We start from the raw sequence: 27,195 nt of genomic DNA on the forward strand, positions 1-27,195 counted from the left end.
ATCTAGTCAAATATAACGTGACATCCACTTGACCTGTCAACAGTACATCTACACCGTAACTACACACTTTACATGTAAGTTTTTGTTTACATGTCAGTTTTTGCTACATGTAAGTTTTTGTGTAAGTTTTTGTTTACATGTACGTTTTTTGTTTACATGTAAGTTTTTGCTACAAGTAAGTTTTTGTTTACATGTAAGTTTTTGCTACAAGTAAGTTTTTGTTTACATGTAAGTTTTTGTTTACATATCAGTTTTTGTTTACATGTAAGTTTTTGTTTACATATAAGTTTTTGTTTACATGTCAGTTTTTGTGTAAGTTTTGTTTACATGTAAGTTTTGCTACAAGTAAGTTTTTGTTTACATGTAAGTTTTTGTTTACATGTAAGTTTTTGTTACAAGTAAGTTTTTGTTTACATGTAAGTTTTTATTTACAGAAGCTGGATGACGAATTGCAGCATGGTTAGCTCAAGACTTCAGTATGGTCGTTGGGCCACCCTAACTTTCCTATTTACGGTAAGTATCTAGTCTTGTATTGTCTGTTAATTCGTCCTTTAGTACATGTTTGATCTTGGTATTGAGATGTATTGTTTGACTTCATTTCAGGAGGTATGATCTTACAAGGACGGCCTCCCCGGGGATTCAATGAATGTTTTTTGTGTGAGTAGGGAGTGTTGGTGAGAGTGTGTGTTTGGAAGGAAGCACTATATGTTTCTCCTTGTAAAACGCGGAAATTATGTAGAATTAACCACAGGTACTAAAGTTATAAGTAATCAGATTGTCTAATTCTAATTTGTAACATCATTTCTTGTCTATTTATGCACAACATTGGAATTGACTATAAAAGACTAAAAAAAAAAAAAAAAAACCCACCCGTTTCTGCTTGTTATAATGTAGAGAAGGTACATCATAAATAAATCGCTGTTGGCAAATATTACCAGTCGCAAATCACAAAACTAAGACCTGGGGTTGATTACGAAAATTCAAAGTGTCCGCGACCATGTTTTGTAACTACCTAAATCAATCGATAACGTTACCATTCCGTATTCCTACCAGAATGTAAATATAACCAGCCATCCACCTCTGGGGCGCGAGTTCGACACCCACGTGGGGCAGTTGCCTGGTACTACCCTAAGGCCGGTACTTTTCTCCGGGGGACTCCGGATTTCCTCCACTTCAAAATCCTGGCATGTCCTTAAATGACACGCTTTTAATAGGATTGTAAACAAAATGAATGAAACCAAATGCTTAAGCAGAATCTTACCCCTCTTGGGGCCCTGTTGATAGCTGAAGCTAGGCAGTTGTATCACTATTTTGACTTCTCAATGTCCAGATTTCTTTATTGATAATGAATAAATACACATGTTTATTATGCTACAGAACATATTCGCATAAACCAGACCACTGACATACAAAATAGCACAACAAAAGTCACTTATCGCCTATCTAATGAAAATTATATATTCTCCGCTTTTTTAGGCATTCCCAGAAATTCATATTGTTTTATTTAAAATACATCCTGTTGTTCCTCCTAAAACTTTCACACAAAACCACAACTTATTAACCTTATTTATAGACTGTGTAATCATGCACAATGGCGGATGTCTCCACACAGCTACCACAAGGCGCCTTCAACTCTTAATATAACAACTGTATTCAAGTGGTGATTAATATATTAATATATAATCATATTCCCAGCAAAATCACGATTTCAAACTTTTAAATTTATTTATTTAACAACATTTGCAAAAAAAGGCACCAGCTGACTTTAATCACTGTTATAATTCAAACCAGAATGACCTGTCGCGTTGACCTTTTCGTGGAATATTCATAGTAGGTAGTGCACAGGTGTGTAAACAAAACACATTAATTAGGAATACCACTGTGTCCAGCAGGGTGCTGTTTTGAACCATTCGTTTTTGTTACAATTTTATATTGACAACACAGGGATTGTATCATTTATTTTTGATGCATGGTTAGAAGAGCACGAGGGTTTTGACTATTGGGGACACCACCGGCCATAGGTACCCGGCCATAGGTACCCGGCCATAGGTACCCGGCCATAGGTACCCGGAGAAAACCCACGTTGTCGGGCAGGTATATCACATGCTTTTACGTGTCTGATCGGGGAATCGAATCACGGTCACGCATTACCCCCCCCCCCCCCCCCCCCCCCCCCCCCCCCCCCCCCAAACAAAAGTAACATTGTTAATAAATATTAAACCATGTTAAAATCATTATCCGCAGCAAGTCGTGTATACTAAGATATTTACAGCCTTATTGTCTACATATCACAGGGACCTGAGAATTTGGTATTGTCTTTGTGTATTTGGACATTTCCTCGTGTGCAAAGGCTATATTGGACCGTTAGTGGCGCGATTAGAATTCAGTTATATTAACAACCCTGACGGTCAATTCTCTCTCCCTAAAATGACTCCCTGAAATCCCTATCCACACAAGCGATATAAAAGGTCCAAATATACAACATACATGTATATACAAAATATGTAACGTGTGATTGAACCTTGACTGTAACAAATTCAAAGGTCCCTGAGTACATGCATGTATCATATTACTCATATATTTAGGACGAATTTTACATCGCAATTATATTACTCAATACTCTCACTGAAAAAAACATGTTTATTTACAAACGGAAATTTTTATCAAAAAGAACGTAATGAATGGAAATTTGAATGAAATCCACGAAAAAACATGGAAAGGATATCCGACACTTATTTGGACCAGGAAGTTCACGACACGATCTCACGTAGTTCATTAAATTGGTTTATATCTAAAACATTTCCACAATCGACCTAGTATCATTTTACCAGTGGTATGGCCATGGTGTTTAATTAAAGTGTAATGGATATAACAAACATCTTATGCTTGACACAGGTAAGGATGTCAATACAGGTAAAATTATTAATACAGGTAAGGATGTCAATACACTACCGGAAAAAATATTAATACAGGTAAGGATGTCAATACAGGTAAATTATTAATACAGGTAAGGATGTCAATACAGGTAAAATTATTAATACAGGTGAGGATGTCAATACAGGTAAAATTATTAATACAGGTGAGGATGTCGATACAGGTAAAATTATTAATACAGGTAAGGATGTCAATACACTACAGGTAAATCTATTACTACAGGTAAGGATGTCAATACACTACCGGAAAAAATATTAATACAGGTAAGGATGTCAATACAGGTAAAATTATTAATACAGGTAAGGGTGTCAATACAGGTAAAATTATTAATACAAGTAAGGATGTCAATACAGGTAAAATTATTAATACAGGTGAGGATGTCGATACAGGTAAAATTATTAATACAGGTAAGGATGTCAATACACTACAGGTAAATCTATTACTACAGGTAAGGATGTCAATACACTACAGGTAAAACTATTACTACAGGTAAGGATGTCAATACACTACATGTAAATCTATTACTACAGGTAAGGATGTCAATACACTACAGGTAAAACTATTAATACAGGTAAGGATGTCAATACACTACAGGTAAAACTAATACAGGTAAGGATGTCAATACACTACAGGTAAAATAATTAATACAGGTAAGGATGTCAATACAGGTAAAATTATTAATACAGGTAAGGGTGTCAATACAGGTAAAATTATTAATACAAGTAAGGATGTCAATACAGGTAAAATTATTAATACAGGTGAGGATGTCGATACAGGTAAAATTATTAATACAGGTAAGGATGTCAATACACTACAGGTAAATCTATTACTACAGGTAAAGATGTCAATACACTACATGTAAATCTATTACTACAGGTAAGGATGTCAATACACTACAGGTAAAACTATTAATACAGGTACATTGTAAGGATGTCAATACACTACAGGTAAATCTATTAATACAGGTAAAGATGTCAATACACTACAGGTAAAACTATTAATACAGGTAAGGATGTCAATACACTACAGGTAAAATAATTAAGACAGGTAAGGATGTCAATACAGGTAAAACTATCAATACAGGAAAGGGTGTCAATACAGGTAAAATTATTAATACAGGTAAGGATGTCAATGCACTACAGGTAAAATTATTAATACAGGTAAGGATGTCAATACACTACAGGTAAAATTATTAATACAGGTAAGGATGTCAATACACTACAGGTAAAACTATTAATACAGGTAAGGATGTCAATACACTACAGGTAAAATTATTAAGACAGGTAAGGATGTCAATACAGGTAAACTTATTAATACAGGTGAGGATGTCGATACAGGTAAAATTATTAATACAGGTAAGAATTTTGGAAACCGGTAGATATTGTGAATATGCTAAGAATTGTGGGTACACGTAAGAATTATGGATACTGGTTAGAATTGTGGATGTACATTGCAGGCAAGAATTGTAGATGTGGGTAAGGATTGTAGATATAGGTAAAATTGTTGATACATGTAAGAAATTGTAGATACAGGTTACATTTTTAGATACAGGTAAAAACTGTTGATACAGGTAAAAACTGTAGATACAGGTAAAAACTGTTGATACAGGTAAAAACTGTAGATACAGGTAAAAACTGTAGATACATGTTAAAACTGTTGATACAGGTAAAAATTGTAGATACAGGTAAAAACTGTTGGTACAGGTAACATTTTTAAATACAGATAAAAACTGTAGGTAAAACTGTAGATACATGTAAGAATTGTAGATACATGTAAGAATTGTAGATACAGGTAAGAATTGTAGATACAGGTAAGAATTGTAGATACAGGTAATATAGCAATATTGTATTGATGATATTTCCGTGTTGGTCCTCTGATACAAACACTAACATGTAGGTATGGACCTATACATTACAGATAAAATCATGTCAATAAAACGTAGCAATCATATATAATGAGTTCTTCCTTTAGGAGAATATGGATTTTATAATTACGTAATTTGTTTGAAACATTATGAAAATGAGTAACAACACTGTGTATGTCTTGGTTACAGATATGTACCTTGATCATTGGGACATTAGGTAAACCGTGTCGTCATATCACGTGTCCTCCAGGTAAGTAATTACCTTCCTTACATTGTAACATTGTACATATACATGTATATGTATTATATACACCACTATAACCTTACATTGTACATATACATGTACTGTATATACCACTATAACCTTACATTGTACATATACATGTACTGTATATACCACTATAACCTTACATTGTACATATACATGTACTGTATATACCACTATAACCTTACATTGCACATATACATGTACTGTATATACCACTATAACCTTACATTGTACATATACATGTACTGTATATACCACTATAACCTTACATTGTACATATACATGTACTGTATATACCACTATAACCTTACATTGTACATATACATGTACTGTATATACCACTATAACCTTACATTGTACATATACATGTACTGTATGTACCACTATAACCTTACATTGTACATATACATGTACTGTATGTACCACTATAACCTTACATTGTACATATACATGTACTGTATATACCACTATAACCTTACATTGTACATATACATGTACTGTATATACCACTATAACCTTACATTGTACATATACATGTACTGTATATACCACTATAACCTTACATTGTACATATACATGTACTGTATATACCACTATAACCTTACATTGTACATATACATGTACTGTATATACCACTATAACCTTACATTGTACATATACATGTACTGTATATACCACTATAACCTTACATTGTACATATACATGTACTGTATATACCACTATAACCTTACATTGTACATATACATGTACTGTATACACCACTATAACCTTACATTGTACATATACATGTACTGTATGTACCACTATAACCTTACATTGTACATATACATGTACTGTATATACCACTATAACCTTACATTGTACATATGCATGTACTGTATATACCACTTTAACCTTACATTGTACATATACATGTACTGTATATACCACTATAACCTTACATTGTACATATACATGTACTGTATACACCACTATAACCTTACATTGTACATATACATGTACTGTATATACCACTATAACCTTACAATGTACATATACATGTACTGTATATACCACTATAACCTTACATTGTACATATATATGTACTGTATATACCACTATAACCTTACATTGTACATATACATGTACTGTATATACCACTATAACCTTACAATGTACATATACATGTACTGTATATGCCACTATAACCTTACATTGTACATATATATGTACTGTATATACCACTATAACCTTACATTGTACATATACATGTACTGTATGTACCACTATAACCTTACCATGTAACATTGTACATATACATGTACTGTATATACCACTATAACCTTACAATGTACATATACATGTACTGTATATACCACTATAACCTTACATTGTACATATACATGTACTGTATATACCACTATAACCTAACATTGTAACATTGTACATGTACTGTATATACCACTATAACCTTACATTGTAACATTGTACATATACGTGTACTGTATATACCACTATAACCTTACAATGTACATATACATGTACTGTATATGCCACTATAACCTTACATTGTACATATATATGTACTGTATACACCACTATAACCTTACATTGTACATATACATGTACTGTATATACCACTATAACCTTACAATGTACATATACATGTACTGTATATGCCACTATAACCTTACATTGTACATATATATGTACTGTATATACCACTATAACCTTACATTGTACATATACATGTACTGTATGTACCACTATAACCTTACCATGTAACATTGTACATATACATGTACTGTATATACCACTATAACCTTACATTGTACATATACATGTACTGTATATACCACTATAACCTAACATTGTAACATTGTACATGTACTGTATATACCACTATAACCTTACATTGTACATATACATGTACTGTATATACCACTATAACCTTACATTGTACATATACATGTACTGTATGTACCACTATAACCTTACATTGTAACATTATACATGTACTGTATATACCACTATAACCTTACATTGTACATATACATGTACTGTATATACCACTATAACCTTACATTGTACATATACATGTACTGTATGTACCACTATAACCTTACATTGTAACATTATACATGTACTGTATATACCACTATAACCTTACAATTTACATATACATGTACTGTATATACCACTATAACCTTACATTGTACATATTTATGTACTGTATATACCACTATAACCTTACATTGTACATATACATGTACTGTATGTACGACTATAACCTTACATTGTAACATTGTACATATACATGTACTGTATATACCACTATAACCTTACATTGTACATATACACGTACTGTATATACCACTATAACCTTACATTGTACATATACATGTACTGTATACACCACTATAACCTTACATTGTACATATACATGTACTGTATGTACCACTATAACCTTACATTGTACATATACATGTACTGTATATACCACTATAACCTTACATTGTACATATACATGTACTGTATATACCAATTTAACCTTACATTGTACATATACATGTATTGTATATACCACTATAACCTTACATTGTACATATACATGTACTGTATGTACCACTATGACTTCACAATGTAACTTTGTACATAACCTTACCATGTAACATTGTACATATACATGTACTGTATATACCACTATAACCTTACATTGTACATATACATGTACTGTATATACCACTATAACCTAACATTGTAACATTGTACATGTACTGTATATACCACTATAACCTTACATTGTACATATACATGTACTGTATGTACCACTATAACCTTACATTGTACATATACATGTACTGTATATACCACTATAACCTAACATTGTAACATTGTACATGTACTGTATATACCACTATAACCTTACATTGTACATATACATGTACTGAATATATCACTATAACCTTACATTGTACATATACATGTACTGTATATACCACTATAACCTTACATTGTACATATACATGTACTGTATATACCACTATAACCTTACATTGTACATATACATGTACTGTATACACCACTATAACCTTACATTATACATATACATGTACTGTATACACCACTATAACCTAACATTGTACATATACATGTACTGTATATACCACTATAACCTTACATTGTACATATACATGTACTGTATATACCACTATAACCTTACATTGCACATATACATGTACTGTATATATCACTATAACCTTACATTGTACATATACATGTACATGTACTGTATATACCACTATAACCTTACATTGTACATATACATGTACTGTATATACCACTATAACCTTACATTGTACATATACATGTACTGTATGTACCACTATGACCTCACAATGTAACTTTGTACTATACATGTACTGTAAGCTTCAGTTTATTAACCTTAGTTTGACGTATGTCCTTATATAGCATTATTCATTTTACTCTAAGATCTCTAGATCTGTCTTTCTTCCTGTCATTCTTCTTTGTTTTTCTTTACAAAGGATTACATAGGGCTACATAGGGTAACAAAGGGTTACATAGGGTTACCTAGGGTTAAAAGGGTTACATAAGGTTACATAGGGTAACAAAGGATTACATAGGGTTACGTAGGGTTAAAAGGGTTACATGAGGTTACATAGGGTAACAAAGGATTACATAGGGCTACATAGGGTAACAAAGGGTTACATAGGGTTACCTAGGGTTATATAGGGTTACATAGGGTTACATAGGGTTACATAGGGTAACAAAGGGTTACATAGGGTTACATAGGGTAACAAAGGGTAACATAGGGTAACAAAGGGGTACATAGGGTTACATAGGGTAACAAAGGGTTACATAGGGTAACATAGGGTAACAAAGGGTAACATAGGGTTACATAGGGTAACAAAGGGGTACATAGGGTTACATAGGGTAACAAAGGGGTACATAGGGTTACATAGGGTAACAAAGGGTACATAGGGCTACCTAGGGTTAAAAGGGTTACATGAGGTTACATAGGGTAACAAAGGGTAACATAGGGTAACAAATGGTTACATAGGTTAACAAAAGGTTACATAGGTTAACAAAAGGTTACCTAGGGTACCAAAGGGTTACATAGGGTAACAAATGGTTACCTAGGGTAACAAATGGTTACCTAGGGTACCAAAGGGTTACATAGGGTTGCCTAGGGAAACAAATAGTTACATAGGTTAACAAAGGGTTACATAGGTTAACAAAAGGTTACATAGGTTAACAAATGGTTACATAGGTTAACAAAAGGTTACATAGGTTAACAAAAGGTTACACTGGGTTACATAGGGTTGCCTAGGGGTAACAAAGAGTTACATAGGGTTGTATAGGTCCCCACGCAAATACGATAATATTGTCCTTGTTTTATCGATGTTAAGTTTTATATTTTTATATTGTTTTATCGATGTTAAGTTTTATATTTTTGTATTGTTTTATCGATGTTAAGTTTTATATTTTTATATTGTTTTATCGATGTTAAGTTTTATATTTTTATATTGTTTTATCGTTGTTAAGTTTTATATTTTTGTATTGTTTTATCGATGTTAAGTTTTATATTGTTTTATGGTGCTATTTTCTGTTGTCGGCACCTGGTTTATCCACTATTTCCTGTGATTTCATTTCTATTGAAAATCGATTGATACACACTCACACACAATGTTGTTTCTTTTTCAGGTGAACAGATTAAGGAATGTGACAGGGACGGGGAGTCATACGAATGTGAACCCTGTGAAGATTACAAGGTTCAGCCCCTTAACGTGTCCTCAAAAGATGATGTAATATTTCATCGTTGTTTCGGCGTCCCTGGCGATGACTCTGTGTGTGGAATAGGTGAGTGTCCAACGTCATCTCTTGAAAGTCGAACACTTGTATTTTACAGTATTGTTAATTGGAAGTCCTCATTCAACATCACATCCCCTGCTAGCGGGATCAAGCCTTCTTCCTGACGTCTTCTCTGAATAAGTAAATAAAAATAAGAATAAATAGACCTGATAAACGCATTTTTCGGCATAGCTGTGTAATTTTCTTTTTGCCCCGGATATGACGCGACAGGTGGCGTTACTGGTCAAGATGAAGTATGTGATTGGTCATGATCAATGTAGCGGTAAATGCAAAATGCAGATATGCAGTTAAAAAAGGAACACAGTTAAGATTGAATGCAAGCTGTATAAGTGAATGAATCTTTTCAAATGACATTCAAACTGATATAATTTTGTTAACCGTGCTAAAACGCATTAGATCGTTAATTCATTTCACCAGCAGTTTTACATTATAACCACCAGCATTAAAACTATGCCATTTATCTTTTTTAAAGACATATCATGTTAAAGATATTTCTTGTTTTTAAATGATGTGAATTGAGACCCTGTGTTTTATGTCACAGGTCTGATCAACAGTCGTTGGAGGGTTGATGGTTGTGACAAGCCATGTGAGTGTGACGTAGCCAACTGCTATGCTGGGAAGACGGCTTGTGTCTGTAAGAAGTATGAACCGTGTGGCGTAGACGAGCAGATGAACATTGAGACTGGGGGTATGACTGGTGTCATTTGATTTTAAAACTTCAATAATGGAAATCTTTGAAATAACACATTTCACAGTAAGATATTTCAGTGAAAAGTTCGCGTACTTCAGCCATCTTTATATCCTATTGTAGACTGCTGTGTCACAGGTCTCACACAACTAATAAGTTTACTACATAGAGGTGTAGTTGTTGTATTTGTACCAGTATAGAGGTGTAGTTGTTGTATTTGTACCAGTATAGAGGTGTAGTTGTTGTATTTGTACCAGTATAGAGGTGTAGTTGTTGTGTTTGTACCAGTATAGAGGTGTAGTTGTTGTTTGTACCAGTATAGAGGTGTAGTTGTTGTGTTTGTACCAGTATAGAGGTGTAGTTGTTGTGTCTGTACCAGTATAGAGGTATAGTTGTTGTGTCTGTACCAGTATAGAGGTGTAGTTGTTGTGTGTGTACCAGTATAGAGGTATAGTTGTTGTGTTTGTACCAGTATAGAGGTGTAGTTGTTGTGTCTGTACCAGTATAGAGGTGTAGTTGTTGTGTTTGTACCAGTATAGAGGTGTAGTTGTTGTTTGTACCAGTATAGAGGTGTAGTTGTTGTTTGTACCAGTATAGAGGTGTAGTTGTTGTGTTTGTACCAGTATAGAGGTGTAGTTGTTGTGTCTGTACCAGTATAGAGGTATAGTTGTTGTGTCTGTACCAGTATAGAGGTGTAGTTGTTGTGTGTGTACCAGTATAGAGGTATAGTTGTTGTGTTTGTACCAGTATAGAGGTGTAGTTGTTGTGTCTGTACCAGTATAGGGGTGTAGTTGTTGTGTCTGTACCAGTATAGAGGTGTAGTTGTTGTGTTTGTACCAGTATAGGGGTGTAGTTGTTGTGTTTGTACCAGTATAGAGGTGTAGTTGTGTTTGTACCAGTATAGAGGTGTAGTTGTTGTGTCTGTACCAGTATAGAGGTGTAGTTGTGTTTGTACCAGTATAGAGGTATAGTTGTTGTGTTTGTACCAGTATAGAGGTGTAGTTGTTGTATTTGTACCAGTATAGGGGTGTAGTTGTTGTGTTTGTACCAGTATAGAGGTGTAGTTGTTGTGTTTGTACCAGTATAGAGGTGTAGTTGTTGTGTCTGTACCAGTATAGAGGTGTAGTTGTTGTGTTTGTACCAGTATAGGGGTGTAGTTGTTGTGTTTGTACCAGTATAGAGGTGTAGTTGTGTTTGTACCAGTATAGAGGTGTAGTTGTTGTGTTTGTACCAGTATAGGGGTGTAGTTGTTGTGTCTGTACCAGTATAGAGGTATAGTTGTTGTGTGTGTACCAGTATAGAGGTGTAGTTGTTGTGTCTGTACCAGTATGGAGGTGTAGTTGTTGTGTTTGTACCAGTATAGAGGTATAGTTGTTGTGTCTGTACCAGTATGGAGGTGTAGTTGTGTTTGTACCAGTATAGAGGTATAGTTGTTGTGTCTGTACCAGTATAGAGGTGTAGTTGTGTTTGTACCAGTATAGAGGTGTAGTTGTTGTGTGTGTACCAGTATAGAGGTGTAGTTGTTGTGTTTGTACCAGTATAGAGGTGTAGTTGTTGTATTTGTACCAGTATAGGGGTGTAGTTGTTGTGTCTGTACCAGTATAGAGGTGTAGTTGTTGTGTTTGTACCAGTATAGAGGTGTAGTTGTTGTGTTTGTACCAGTATAGAGGTGTAGTTGTTGTGTCTGTACCAGTATAGGGGTGTAGTTGTTGTGTCTGTACCAGTATAGAGGTGTAGTTGTTGTTCGTACCAGTATAGGGGTGTAGTTGTTGTGTTTGTACCAGTATAGAGGTGTAGTTGTTGTGTTTGTACCAGTACAGAGGTGTAGTTGTTGTGTCTGTACCAGTATAGGGGTGTAGTTGTTGTGTCTGTACCAGTATAGGGGTGTAGTTGTTGTGTCTGTACCAGTATAGGGGTGTAGTTGTTGTGTCTGTACCAGTATAGAGGTGTAGTTGTTGTGTCTGTACCAGTATAGGGGTGTAGTTGTTGTGTCTGTACCAGTATAGGGGTGTAGTTGTTGTGTCTGTACCAGTATAGAGGTGTAGTTGTTGTGTTTGTACCAGTATAGAGGTGTAGTTGTTGTGTCTGTACCAGTATAGAGGTGTAGTTGTTGTGTCTGTACCAGTATAGGGGTGTAGTTGTTGTGTTTGTACCAGTATAGGGGTGTAGTTGTTGTATTTGTACCAGTATAGAGGTGTAGTTGTTGTGTCTGTACCAGTATAGGGGTGTAGTTGTTGTGTTTGTACCAGTATAGGGGTGTAGTTGTTGTGTTTGTACCAGTATAGGGGTGTAGTTGTGTTTGTACCAGTATAGAGGTGTAGTTGTTGTGTCTGTACCAGTATAGAGGTGTAATTGTTGTGTTTGTACCAGTATAGAGGTGTAGTTGTTGTGTTTGTACCAGTATAGGGGTATAGTTGTTGTATTTGTACCAGTATAGAGGTGTAGTTGTTGTATTTGTACCAGTATAGAAGTGTAGTTGTTGTGTCTGTACCAGTATAGGGGTGTAGTTGTTGTGTTTGTACCAGTATAGGGGTATAGTTGTTGTATTTGTACCAGTATAGAGGTGTAGTTGTTGTATTTGTACCAGTATAGGGGTGTAGTTGTTGTTCGTACCAGTATAGAGGTGTAGTTGTTGTGTTTGTACCAGTATAGAGGTGTAGTTGTTGTGTTCGTACCAGTATAGAGGTGTAGTTGTTGTGTCTGTACCAGTATAGAGGTGTAGTTGTTGTGTCTGTACCAGTATAGAGGTGTAGTTGTTGTATTTGTACCAGTATAGAGGTGTAGTTGTTGTATTTGTACCAGTATAGAGGTATAGTTGTTGTATTTGTACCAGTATAGGGGTGTAGTTGTTGTGTTTGTACCAGTATAGAGGTGTAGTTGTTGTGTCTGTACCAGTATAGAGGTGTAGTTGTTGTGTGTCTGTACCAGTATAGAGGTGTAGTTGTTGTGTCTGTACCAGTATAGAGGTGTAGTTGTTATTTGTACCAGTATAGGGGTGTAGTTGTTGTGTCTGTACCAGTATAGGGGTGTAGTTGTTGTGTTTGTACCAGTATAGAGGTGTAGTTGTTGTGTCTGTACCAGTATAGGGGTATAGTTGTTGTGTCTGTACCAGTATAGAGGTGTAGTTGTTGTGTTTGTACCAGTATAGAGGTGTAGTTGTTGTGTTTGTACCAGTATAGACGTGGATTTGTTTTTATTTTAGCATGTGAACCTTGTCCTCCAGATAAAGAGAAGAAGGATCCAGGCTGTTACCCCTGTCAGTATAAGTACACGTATGTATGTCCACTGTCCTAATTGATTTAACCTACATGGTATATTATATATACATTTATTGTATTGTACTCAAATTTTAGCGTGTAATTAACAACATCCAGATATATTATCGCAATGATGAAATAGCTACCACTAATATTTGCTGTAGAAAACACTACAAAGAATCTGCAATAAGCACAGTTATAATTTAGCGGAATGAGCGGGAAAAGCGCTGAAATAAGATCTCGCTAAAATAAGATTACCATTAAAATAAGGCTATCCTTAAAGTAATATTACCACTGTAATAAGATTACCGCTAAAAGGATTACGAGTAAAATAAGATTACCACTAAAATAAGGCTATCATTAAAGTAATTTTACCACTGAAAGAAGATTACCGCTAGAAGGATTACGAGTAAAATAAGATTACCACTAAAATAAGATTACCACTAAATAAGATTACCACTAAAATAAGGCTATCATTAAAGTAATTTTACCACTGAAAGAAGATTACCGCTAGAAGGATTACGAGTAAAATAAGATTACCACTAAAATAAGATTACCACTAAAATAAGATAACCACTAAAATAAGATAACCACGAAAATAAGATAACCACTAAATTAAGATAACCACGAAAATAAGAATAGCGCTAAAATAAGTTTACCGCTACAAAAAAACAAAAAAAACAAAAAACAACAAACATAGAGCTTACTGAGTTACTGTTAATTCAAAATAGCCAACATTTTCAATAATTGCATATCAGATAATACTTAATTAAGCAAAATGAAGCATGCTCGAAAAAGAAAATATCAACTAGAGTAATTCTGAGATTTTACAAATCAACACAATGCTAGAGACAGGCTCATTGTAGGACACCAACATATGTTAGTAATCTTACTGTATTTCGATATTGGTAGAATTAATACTCTCAATATTTTTTTTTACCAGCAGTAAGAGTACAGATACTCCGGGCGTGGCTCTTCCAGAACAGTTGTCCGAATCACCTATATTAGGTAATGCACGTTAAACCTGTTGTCCAAACCACCTATATTAGGTAATGCACGTTAAACCTGTTGTCCAAATCACCTATACTAGGTAATACACGGCAAACCTGTACATTTGGTATATCTACATTTAACTTTGCTTTTCACCAATTTCAAATATTGCAAAATACTGTTAGTTAATTTTCGCGGGTTTACATTAATATTTAAGCAAAAAGTCATGTTTTTTATGGAAATTATAAAACAGCAAAATTTGGTCCATCAATTTTATTTTCACTATTTTGCACGTTTTTATTCAATCTTCGAAACCACAAAATGCAAAAAAAAAAAACCCAAAAAACCTTGAAATTAACAGCAATATCTATTGTAAAGCTTAGGTTTTTTTGTTTATTGTTTTTGGTTTTAGTCTTTTTCTATTTCATGAATTTAAATATCAATTATCTACAGTGAAGATGTATTGTGAATCGTGGAATTATTAAAGATATCACTGTATTTTAGGGCATGGATATTCGGTACCTGCCTTGAGAAACGTAAATTAATGAACATTCTATCACCACGAAAACTGTCATTTATTATATAACAACCATTTTTACGTTGTAGGGCTGATTAAGAACCATTGGGAAAAACTCAGTTTATAGGTTTTAATCTGCAGTTTATAATGTTAATCATCTTTGTTTTAGCTTAGTATCATTAGTGTTGACTTGATATCGACCGGTAAGATAACACAAATCAGACCATACATACATGTATGTGCCTTTAAAACTAGGAAGGCATGCCAAACGCTTGTTTTAAGAGGATTATATCACTAAGCGTCGATATAACTCATTTGTCTTTAAATATATTCAATGTTATTAATGTGTTTATCATATAAGACGAATGGTCGTACATACAGAGACTTTATACATGGCATGTATAATATTTTTTTTTTTTCTTTCCGGTCCTTTTACTTTTACCGTCCAGGGATAGTCACGACAAGGTATGTAACATAAAAAGAAATCAAACGTACAAAAAGTACATGATCTGAGTTAGTTCAAACAGTAGGGACGTGTTATAGTAGTCATAGGAACCATAATTAGAATATCATTTATCATTTGTCATCACGATTCCTTTGTTTGATCATTTGTCAACATAACTCTTTGTTTTATGATTTGTCATCGCGCTTCCTTTGTTGTATGATTTTACCATTATATATATATCACGTTGGTTACCATTATATATATCACATTGGTTACCATTATATATATCACGTTAGTTACCATTATATATATCACGTTGGTTACCATTATATATAATCACGTTGGTTACCATTATATATAATCACGTTAGTTACCATTATATAGATCACGTTGGTTACCATTATATATATCACGTTGGTTACCATTATAATGTATATATAACATTGGTTACCAATTTATATGACATTTTGTTTGTATTCCACTATAACGTAGATATGTAGTCATATACAGTTTGGTTATCATTATCTATATATTACATTTGATTACACAGTATATATCAGGATGTTAATAATGTATTTGTGTTTTAATCATAATTACAACGACAGTGAGAGTACGCCTAACCAGAACACAACACTGGAGACTCCACAGCCAACCAAAGGTCCTATATCGGGTGATGCCGGAAGTCACATTTCAGGTGAGACTTTATAAGGGGATATGGGCGATCAGGAAATGATGAACCGATTGTCATGGAAACTGATACGAGTGATCTTTGCACCAACATTTGCTTTGTTGTAAAAATACTATACCTTTCCGTGCTCATTTATGCTGCAAATGTCAGTAAATGTTTAGTGGTTACAGAGAAAATCCTACTCTAGTTGAGAAACTTTACCTATCAAGTAAGAATTACATTTAGAGGGCAATAATACATGTATTACCAATAAATTAAAGAAAACAAACTATTTTCCCAAGAATGAAATGATTAAACCTTTCTGGCTGCGATCGATTATGGTGATTATTAGATTACGGAACCATTACCTTACTAGTGAAAAATTAAAACATTTTTATTATTTTTCCTTTTTATTGCAAAACAGGAATTAAATTAATTCCCCTTTATCTTAAATCACGATGTCGTTTGCCTGGTGTCTGTCATAGACCAACCAGAAAAAGGGGGGGGGGTTATCATTATCTTAAGAACTTGAAATCAAGGACACTTCAATATCAACCTCTTACCTCGAACTTTACTCACAACTAAGCTGTATAAGTCTGATTTCCCAATTGTTAACTTTCCATTTCTAGATAGTAACATTCCTGCTTCCCTCAAATTCGATAGGTTAGGTGCCATTATCGCGATTTACGTGACACTTGTCGGCTACTAACGGAGAAATGAACAACAAAAGGTTCCGAGACATTCAGGTTAATAGAGTCCATTGAAATTTTACAAATACACCCTGATCTCATTTAATATATTACCTTATGTAATATCAAGTCAGACATGTTGGATGTTTATTGATATGTTGTCGAAACTCTCTCATTTTGGATTGTAACTTATCCCGGGTTAACCTATATTTGCATGCTGTTGTCGATGAAGCTCAACAGAGCACAACGTGTTATTCTCCTTGTAGTTGTTCACGAGTCTCCATACAAGTGTATATTTTCGTTTTCCCCAGTTTTTTTCGATTTTTAGTTCAGGTTATGTTTGCGATATTACTGTATGTCGGTATTCTTTGATGTTTTCCAACGAAGAAAATATAAGAACGGAACAAATGCAGTAGAAATTATGATATAAAACAACTTATTTAAACGTCTCTGACTGTCGGCTATAAAACATCGCCACAGTCGCTCAACTGAAGAAAACTCAGGTCCAATAATGCAAGAAAGGAATGCTTAGACTGAATATGAAAGTTCCAGTCCATAATCTCAAACTTATATGAAACACTTGTTGTTTTAAAGTAATACAAACTGGATGTGTTTACCGCTGAAACGTCACCTTTGTGTCTCTTGTACAATGTGTCCTCCTAATATTCAACAAATATATATTTAACAAATATCTACGTATTTCACAAGAATTTATATATTTAACCAGTATTTATTTATAAAATATCTATCTTTAACAGATGATGATAACCAGGATGATGCTGTCATGAAGAAACAGCCTATTGGGCTCGGAGATAACATCTGTATCGACAAGACGTAATTAACATCCACTTTACCTGTGTATTGCCTTGTTAATCATGATATATTACATTCTCTTCCTTACTTTTGTTCTCGGTGAATGTATTGCTGCTGTATAATAATACATTTTGCATGTTATCATTTATTTGTGTCCCAAATACTTTTTGTTAAGTTTGATTTAATGACTACAAACTTATCATTGGCCGGATTTTCACTGAATCTGTAATACATCGTTTCAGTAAAGCGGGCCTCATGGAACATTTTTCACTGCAAACGAACGCACGAATGAATGAATGAATGAATGAATGAAAAAATGAATGAATGAAAGAATGAATGAATGAATGAAAGAATGAATGAATGAATGAATGAATGAATGAATGAAAGAATGAATGAATAACAAAATGAATGAATTAATATTTTTGTGTTTAGTGGTGCTTCTGTCTAATTTAATTTCATTATCATTTCAGCATTGGTTTTTCCGTTTTGGGATTCCTGATGTGTCTAGTGTTTTTAGTTGAGCCCCTGGTACTGTTTGTGATATATAGATATTGCCGACGCCCTAAGACATCTCATTTCAACAGCTGCCCTGAAGAGAAGAAACCCGGTAAGATTATTTAAACTAATAGGTTCATATCTCATAAGGATAATAACTGATAAGTTTTGTACTTTTTAAATAACAATAATTGTGCTACTGAAATTACTGTAACAAAGCAAAACGCTCAAGGTGATAACAGTCAGGTGCTTAGCTATCAATATGTGAAAAAGGTGGAGGTGTGTTCTATTAGATCGTCAATATTAGACACATGCATGACTCAATGCTGACATGGTACTTACTTCTATCACATAAGAGGCCGCTGGTCGGCTCTTTTTCTATCGGATATAATTTTGCCGACTGTTACACTGCGCCTGTCAAAAGTATCTCGCCGTGTAAAACCTCTAACATTGTTGGAGTACCACGCCGTGTAAAACCTCTAACATTGTTGGAGTACCACGCCGTGTAAAACCTCTAACATTGGTGGAGTACCACGCCGTGTAAAACCTCTAACATTGGTGGAGTACCACGCCGTGTAAAACCTCTAACATTGTTGGAGTACCACGCCGTGTAAAACCTCTAACATTGTTGGAGTACCACGCCGTGTAAAACCTCTAACATTGTTGGAGTACCACGCCGTGTAAAACCTCTAACATTGTTGGAGTACCACGCCGTGTAAAACCTCTAACATTGTTGGAGTACCACGCCGTGTAAAACCTCTAACATTGTGGAGTACCACGCCGTGTAAAACCTCTAACATTGGTGGAGTACCACGCCGTGTAAAACCTCTAACATTGTTGGAGTACCACGCCGTGTAAAACCTCTAACATTGTTGGAGTACCACGCCGTGTAAAACCTCTAACATTGTTGGAGTACCACGCCGTGTAAAACCTCTAACATTGTTGGAGTACCACGCCGTGTAAAACCTCTAACATTGGTAGAGTACCACGCCGTGTAAAACCTCCAACATTGTTGGAGTACCACGCCGTGTAAAACCTCTAACATTGTTGGAGTACCACGCCGTGTAAAACCTCTAACATTGGTGGAGTACCACGCCGTGTAAAACCTCTAACATTGGTGGAGTACCACGCCGTGTAAAACCTCTAACATTGGTAGAGTACCACGCCGTGTAAAACCTCTAACATTGTTGGAGTACCACGCCGTGTAAAACCTCTAACATTGTTGGAGTACCACGCCGTGTAAAACCTCCAACATTGTTGGAGTACCACGCCGTGTAAAACCTCTAACATTGTTGGAGTACCACGCCGTGTAAAACCTCTAACATTGTTGGAGTACCACGCCGTGTAAAACCTCTAACATTGGTAGAGTACCACGCCGTGTAAAACCTCTAACATTGTTGGAGTACCACGCCGTGTAAAACCTCTAACATTGTTGGAGTACCACGCCGTGTAAAACCTCTAACATTGTTGGAGTACCACGCCGTGTAAAACCTCCAACATTGTTGGAGTACCACGCCGTGTAAAACCTCTAACATTGGTAGAGTACCACGCCGTGTAAAACCTCTAACATTGTTGGAGTACCACGCCGTGTAAAACCTCTAACATTGTTGGAGTACCACGCCGTGTAAAACCTCTAACATTGGTGGAGTACCACGCCGTGTAAAACCTCTAACATTGTTGGAGTACCACGCCGTGTAAAACCTCTAACATTGTTGGAGTACCACGCCGTGTAAAACCTCTAACATTGGTGGAGTACCACGCCGTGTAAAACCTCTAACATTGTTGGAGTACCACGCCGTGTAAAACCTCTAACATTGGTGGAGTACCACGCCGTGTAAAACCTCTAACATTGTTGGAGTACCACGCCGTGTAAAACCTCTAACATTGGTAGAGTACCACGCCGTGTAAAACCTCTAACATTGTTGGAGTACCACGCCGGTGTAAAACCTCTAACATTGTTGGAGTACCACGCCGTGTAAAACCTCTAACATTGTTGGAGTACCACGCCGTGTAAAACCTCTAACATTGGTGGAGTACCACGCCGTGTAAAACCTCTAACATTGGTAGGAGTACCACGCCGTGTAAAACCTCTAACATTGGTAGGAGTACCACGCCGTGTAAAACCTCTAACATTGTTGGAGTACCACGCCGTGTAAAACCTCTAACATTGTTGGAGTACCACGCCGTGTAAAACCTCTAACATTGGTAGAGTACCACGCCGTGTAAAACCTCTAACATTGGTGGAGTACCACGCCGTGTAAAACCTCTAACATTGGTGGAGTACCACGCCGTGTAAAACCTCTAACATTGGTGGAGTACCACGCCGTGTAAAACCTCTAACATTGGTGGAGTACCACGCCGTGTAAAACCTCTAACATTGTTGGAGTACCACGCCGTGTAAAACCTCCAACATTGTTGGAGTACCACGCCGTGTAAAACCTCTAACATTGTTGGAGTACCACGCCGTGTAAAACCTCTAACATTGTTGGAGTACCACGCCGTGTAAAACCTCTAACATTGGTGGAGTACCACGCCGTGTAAAACCTCTAACATTGTTGGAGTACCACGCCGTGTAAAACCTCTAACATTGGTGGAGTAACATGGTCCTATGAGTGTGTGTTGTAATTTACACCAACTCCCACAGGGACCAATAATTTGTAGTAACTTGTTCCACCAATATTTTGTAGTAACTTGTTCCACCAATATTTTGTAGTAACCTGTTCCGCCAATATTTTGTAGTAACTTGTTCCACCAATATTTTGTAGTAACTTGTTCCACCAATATTTTGTAGTAACTTGTTCCACCAATATTTTGTAGTAACTTGTTCCACCAATATTTTGTAGTAACCTGTTCCGCCAATATTTTGTAGTAACTTGTTCCACCAATATTTTGTAGTAACTTGTTCCACCAATATTTTGTAGTAACCTGTTCCGCCAATATTTTGTAGTAACCAGTTCCACCAATATTTTGTAGTAACTTGTTCCACCAATATTTTGTAGTAACCTGTTCCACCAATATTTTGTAGTAACTTGTTCCACCAATATTTTGTAGTAACCTGTTCCACCAATATTTTGTAGTAACTTGTTCCACCAATATTTTGTAGTAACCTGTTCCACCAATATTTTGTAGTAACCTGTTCCACCAATATTTTGTAGTAACCTGTTCCGCCAATATTTTGTAGTAACCTGTTCCGCCAATATTTTGTAGTAACTTGTTCCACCAATATTTTGTAGTAACCTGTTCCGCCAATATTTTGTAGTAACTTGTTCCACCAATATTTTGTAGTAACCTGTTCCGCCAATATTTTGTAGTAACTTGTTCCACCAATATTTTGTAGTAACCTGTTCCACCAATAGTTTGTAGTAACTTGTTCCACCAATATTTTGTAGTAACTTGTTCCACCAATATTTTGTAGTAACCTGTTCCGCCAATATTTTGTAGTAACTTGTTCCACCAATATTTTGTAGTAACCTGTTCCACCAATAGTTTGTAGTAACTTGTTCCACCAATATTTTGTAGTAACCTGTTCCGCCAATATTTTGTAGTAACTTGTTCCACCAATATTTTGTAGTAACCTGTTCCACCAATAGTTTGTAGTAACTTGTTCCACCAATATTTTGTAGTAACTTGTTCCACCAATATTTTGTATTAACTTGTTCAACCAATATTTTGTAGTAACCTGTTCCACCAATATTTTGTAGTAACTTGTTCCACCAATATTTTGTAGTAACCTGTTCCACCAATATTTTGTAGTAACTTGTTCCACCTATATTTTGTAGTAACTTGTTCCACCAATATTTTGTAGTAACTTGTTCCACCAATATTTTGTAGTAACCTGTTCCGCCAATATTTTGTAGTAACTTGTTCCACCAATATTTTGTAGTAACTTGTTCCACCAATATTTTGTAGTAACCTGTTCCGCCAATATTTTGTAGTAACCAGTTCCACCAATATTTTGTAGTAACTTGTTCCACCAATATTTTGTAGTAACCAGTTCCACCAATATTTTGTAGTAACCTGTTCCACCAATATTTTGTAGTAACCTGTTCCGCCAATATTTTGTAGTAAACCTGTTCCGCCAATATTTTGTAGTAACTTGTTCCACCAATATTTTGTACATGTAGTAACCTGTTCCGCCAATATTTTGTAGTAACTTGTTCCACCAATATTTTGTACATGTAGTAACCTGTTCCACCTATATTTTGTAGTAACCTGTTCCACCAATATTTTGTAGTTACTTGTTCCACCAATATTTTGTAGTAACCTGTTCCACCAATATTTTGTAGTAACTTGTTCCGCCAATATTTTGTAGTAACCTGTTCCACCAATATTTTGTAGTAACCTGTTCCGCCAATATTTTGTAGTAACCTGTTCCACCAATATTTTGTAGTAACCTGTTCCGCCAATATTTTGTAGTAACCTGTTCCACCAATATTTTGTAGTAACCAGTTCCACCAATATTTTGTAGTAACCTGTTCCACCTATATTTTGTAGTAACTTGTTCCACCAATATTTTGTAGTAACCAGTTCCACCTATATTTTGTAGTAACTTGTTCCACCAATATTTTGTAGTAACCTGTTCCGCCAATATTTTGTAGTAACTTGTTCCACCAATATGTTGTAGTAACCTGTTCCACCAATATTTTGTAGTTACCTGTTCCACCAATATTTTGTAGTAACCTGTTCTACCAATATTTTGTAGTTACCTGTTCCGCCAATATTTTGTAGTAACCTGTTCCGCCAATATTTTGTAGTAACCTGTTCCGCCAATATTTTGTAGTAACCTGTTCCACCAATATTTTGTAGTAACCTGTTCCACCAATATTTTGTAGTAACCAGTTCCACCAATATTTTGTAGTTACCTGTTCCACCAATATTTTGTAGTAACCTGTTCCGCCAATATTTTGTAGTAACCTGTTCCGCCAATATTTTGTAGTAACCTGTTCCGCCAATATTTTGTAGTAACCTGTTCCACCAATATTTTGTAGTAACTTGTTCCACCAATATTTTGTAGTAACTTGTTCCACCAATATTTTGTAGTAACTTGTTCCACCAATATTTTGTACATGTAGTAACCTGTTCCACCTATATTTTGTAGTAACCTGTTCCACCTATATTTTGTAGTAACCTGTTCCACCAATATTTTGTAGTAACCTGTTCCACCTATATTTTGTAGTAACCTGTTCCACCTATATTTTGTAGTAACTTGTTCCACCAATATTTTGTAGTAACCTGTTCCACCTATATTTTGTGGTAACCTGTTCCACCAATATTTTGTAGTTACCTGTTCCGCCAATATTTTGTAGTAACTTGTTCAACCAATATTTTGTAGTAACCTGTTCCACCAATATTTTGTAGTAACCTGTTCCACCAATATTTTGTAGTAACCTGTTCCACCAATATTTTGTAGTAACATGTTCCTATATCAAATCCCTACGACCTTTATAATTCTAAAAATAACTAAGACGGTGTTTTCCCATTTTATCATTGTAAGGATCAATTTTATATCCTTGATCATCCTGGAAATAAAAGTTGTCCAGTTCTATTTTTAGTACTTGCATACTAGTACTTGATATAGTACTTGACATTAAAATATGTTTAAGCACTGCTAAACAATAAAATGTAAACAGCCGGTATTTTGTGTTAATTTTCTATATTCATCTTAAAACATTAACATATTCGAACATAATTAACATGGGAGAATCGAGTTATTTGGTGTGTTCTCATCTCGTTCCATATTCTTTGGCTTGCAGCAATTTTCAGAAGTAAAAACATTAAACATTTCCACTGTAATTAATTCGCTATGTACTCGTGACATTGTAGTGATATATGTATTTGGCAGTATATCGGTAACACTTTTCTCTTCCTATTTTCCTCCTTTGTTCTATTTTAAATTTTCAACATAATTAGGTATTTCAATAACTAAAAATGCAACTCGTTTGATTTTTATGTATTCATTTTATTTAGTTATTTATTGTATTTATTTATATTTTAGTATCCATTATAATTTTTGCTTTGGAAACAAATTGACATTAGTTTAAAACCTATTTCATTGTAATATTAAATACATTGTATATTATAACTTCAATTTTAGGAAATTAAATACAGCTTATACTAAAGGAAGTGGACTAGTATAAGCTTTCAAGCTTGTTTCCATATGCTGTTTCTGCTTGTTGTTACAAAAATGTTGTCATATACTCTATCAAAAGAAACGGAATAAAGTTTACATCAAATTCATGGAAAGTCTTAAATTTACTTACTTAATTAGGCATGCACCTTCTCACTTTCTGTCGTTTTTCTTTTAGATGTTTTAATAATCCAGGAACAGTCACTGCTGTTAAATATAAAGAACAATAACACAAATGCTGTACGTGAATCAGAAACAACAACCAACAGTCCAGAAAACAATGGAAACCAACGAAACGTACAGGAAGACCAGGTTGAAAAACCGGGGAACAAAATTACAATCGGAGAGGAACCTACAGGTATGTGTTAGGAGAGTGTTAATACTATCACGGTATAACTGACGTGGGAACAATCAGCAATACTGCCATCAGTTGTCTAATATGTATTACGATATTTTGAATCAAACATATTTTATTGTCAAAACGTACAAAGGGATTGGGCACAAGTTAACAAAGAATACCGATACTGGAACCGTAATTCTATCTCAAAGTCTATAAAACTAGGGGAAATATTACCACAAATATAGATTTTCATGGAGGCTCTAGAAAACGTACAAGGCTAATAAGACCATCTGTTACTAAATCATAAGCGTCTTTTGATCCTAGGTTGAATTCCAAGTAATGTGTTTCCCTCGAAGAGTAAACCATAGTAACGATACGAAGTGACGTAGTGCCCAGACGGTCTTTAAATGTAACCCTGATACTAAACCTGGCAAATGTTTAAATAAATCTCGATCTTGTTAAGTAAGGTTAAGGGAATGTTTAATCTGTGATTACATTATAACTCAGCACATCATTATATGTAGGTCATATATGTGTATTCACCATTCTGTTTATGCTATTTTGAATCTTTTGTTTCAGAAAGTGGCTACTGGACCCGATTTGGCGACACCACCATGTCATCTCCAACTTCACAGTTAATCAAAAAGACTACCACCTATTCTAGTCCACCTCAAAATAGCATGTCCTATTTAACATCCGGGCCAGCTTTACCGACCGAACATGACGAAGAGTCAACTCAGGTTAAATACATTTCCGAATAAACTAGATTTAGTAACCTAAAGATGAAGTAATTGTAATTTTCAAAAGTTTGTCCTAAATGGCAGTTTTGTTGTCACTATTGTAAAACCAGATTATGTTTAATTTGATCATACATGTATAAGTACAGGTACAGGGAATATTGAAGTACCTGTCTAATTTACATGACCGTACAGGTACAGGGGACGTGAAAGTGCCATGCTTTTACGATGACGTTCAGACTGTAAAGAAAACAAGTGAAGTGAAATTAGTATTTCATATCCATTTGTGAATGGTTGAGTTATTAAGGTCTCGAAATCACAGGCTATATGTTTCTAAAAAACGTAAAAACGGTTTTGGAAAATAAGCGCAAGAGTTTATATGTATGAATATTTAATTCTGGGTGATAGTAAACAACAATATATGTAACATAATTCTGGGAAATAAAAACAATATTTTACAAAACATTTACGAAACATTTTATGATGTACATTGTGTATAATGACTGGTTCTGTGAAATAAGCGAAATATTTTATTGTGTATAATGGTTCTCTGAAATAAGCTAAATATTCTATGGTGTATGAAGGCTCTGTGAAATAAGCATACTGTTTTATATTATATAATGCTTCTGGCAAATAAGCATAAGATTATGAAGTGTTTGAAGTTTGCATAAAATAAGCATAAAAATTGTATCATGTATGAAAGTTTTGCATAATAGTGCATAGTGTATAAGGGTTATGTAAAGCAAACACAATTTAGTAGTATATAAAACAGCTCTGAAATAAGCACGCTGTTTTAGAGTGTAAAATGGTTCTGGGAAATAAGCACCAGGTTTTAAAATGTCTGGTGGTTCTGGAAAATAAGCATAATAATTTATAGCACATTATGGTTCTTTGAACTAGGCATAAGATTCTATAGGGTATTATTGTTCTGGAAAACATAGTATCATAAGATTTTATATACTATAGTAGTTCTTAACGTTTGTATGGTATTCTTCCAAATATATAGCGGTTTATATAATTATTTAGATCTCAAAGTAACTGATTAAATGCTTATGAAGTAAGCACCAGAGCTGAATACCGTAAAGTATGTCTGTAGGGTATAATTGAAGTTCAAAATATATAACGGTATTTGGTATCAAGGTTTTGGTAAATTATTTCTGAAATGAGTACCAGATTTGGTAGTTGACGTGTTTATTGTATCGTCACATCATGTATCTCAATAGACTTTCGTATGTTGAGTTTTTGTGCTTTGTTTCGGTGACTACAGTCTGTCAGGCAAACAGATAAAACATACGACACATCTGTCTGATGGAGATGAGAGTCAGCAGTCATTTACATTAAGACTTATCAACCCGAATATACTGTATACCATTTCTCTATCTAAATATACGGTATATCAGTTCTCTATCTTAATATACTGTATACCATTTCTCTATATAAATATACGGTATACCAGTTCTCTATATAAATATACTGTATACCATTTCTCTAC

The 27,195-nt window shown here is 34.8% G+C and overlaps 1 protein-coding gene across 4 annotated transcripts; it reads left to right on the plus strand.

Moving 5' to 3' along the window:
- LOC117314659 lies at positions 1-27,195 on the plus strand. 4 transcript variants are annotated; one of them, XM_033868737.1, is made up of 13 exons: positions 1-74; positions 435-513; positions 4,988-5,048; positions 9,771-9,926; positions 10,480-10,626; positions 13,829-13,898; positions 14,827-14,891; positions 15,840-15,855; positions 16,441-16,529; positions 17,950-18,025; positions 18,475-18,611; positions 24,805-24,984; positions 25,546-27,195. In XM_033868737.1, exons 2-13 carry the CDS (start codon positions 442-444, stop codon positions 25,725-25,727), a joined length of 1,251 nt encoding a protein of 416 aa, XP_033724628.1. In that variant the 5' UTR covers positions 1-74; positions 435-441; the 3' UTR covers positions 25,728-27,195. The 4 variants fall into 4 exon arrangements, with proteins under 4 accessions (XP_033724628.1, XP_033724631.1, XP_033724629.1 ...); XM_033868740.1 differs by having other exon boundaries at positions 16,441-16,505; XM_033868738.1 differs by having other exon boundaries at positions 2-74; positions 14,830-14,891.

Source organism: Pecten maximus, chromosome 16 (assembly GCF_902652985.1).
Source record: "Pecten maximus chromosome 16, xPecMax1.1, whole genome shotgun sequence".
Lineage (NCBI taxonomy): Eukaryota > Metazoa > Mollusca > Bivalvia > Pectinida > Pectinidae > Pecten > Pecten maximus.

Coding starts and splice junctions, on each gene's coding strand:
- LOC117314659 (XM_033868737.1), top strand. CDS start 442: ATGACGAATTGCAGCATGGTTAGCTCAAGACTTCAGTATGGTCGTTGG. Junction 5,049..9,770: donor TCATATCACGTGTCCTCCAG/GTAAGTAATTAC, acceptor TTTCTTTTTCAG/GTGAACAGATTAAGGAATGT. Junction 9,927..10,479: donor TGACTCTGTGTGTGGAATAG/GTGAGTGTCCAA, acceptor TTTATGTCACAG/GTCTGATCAACAGTCGTTGG.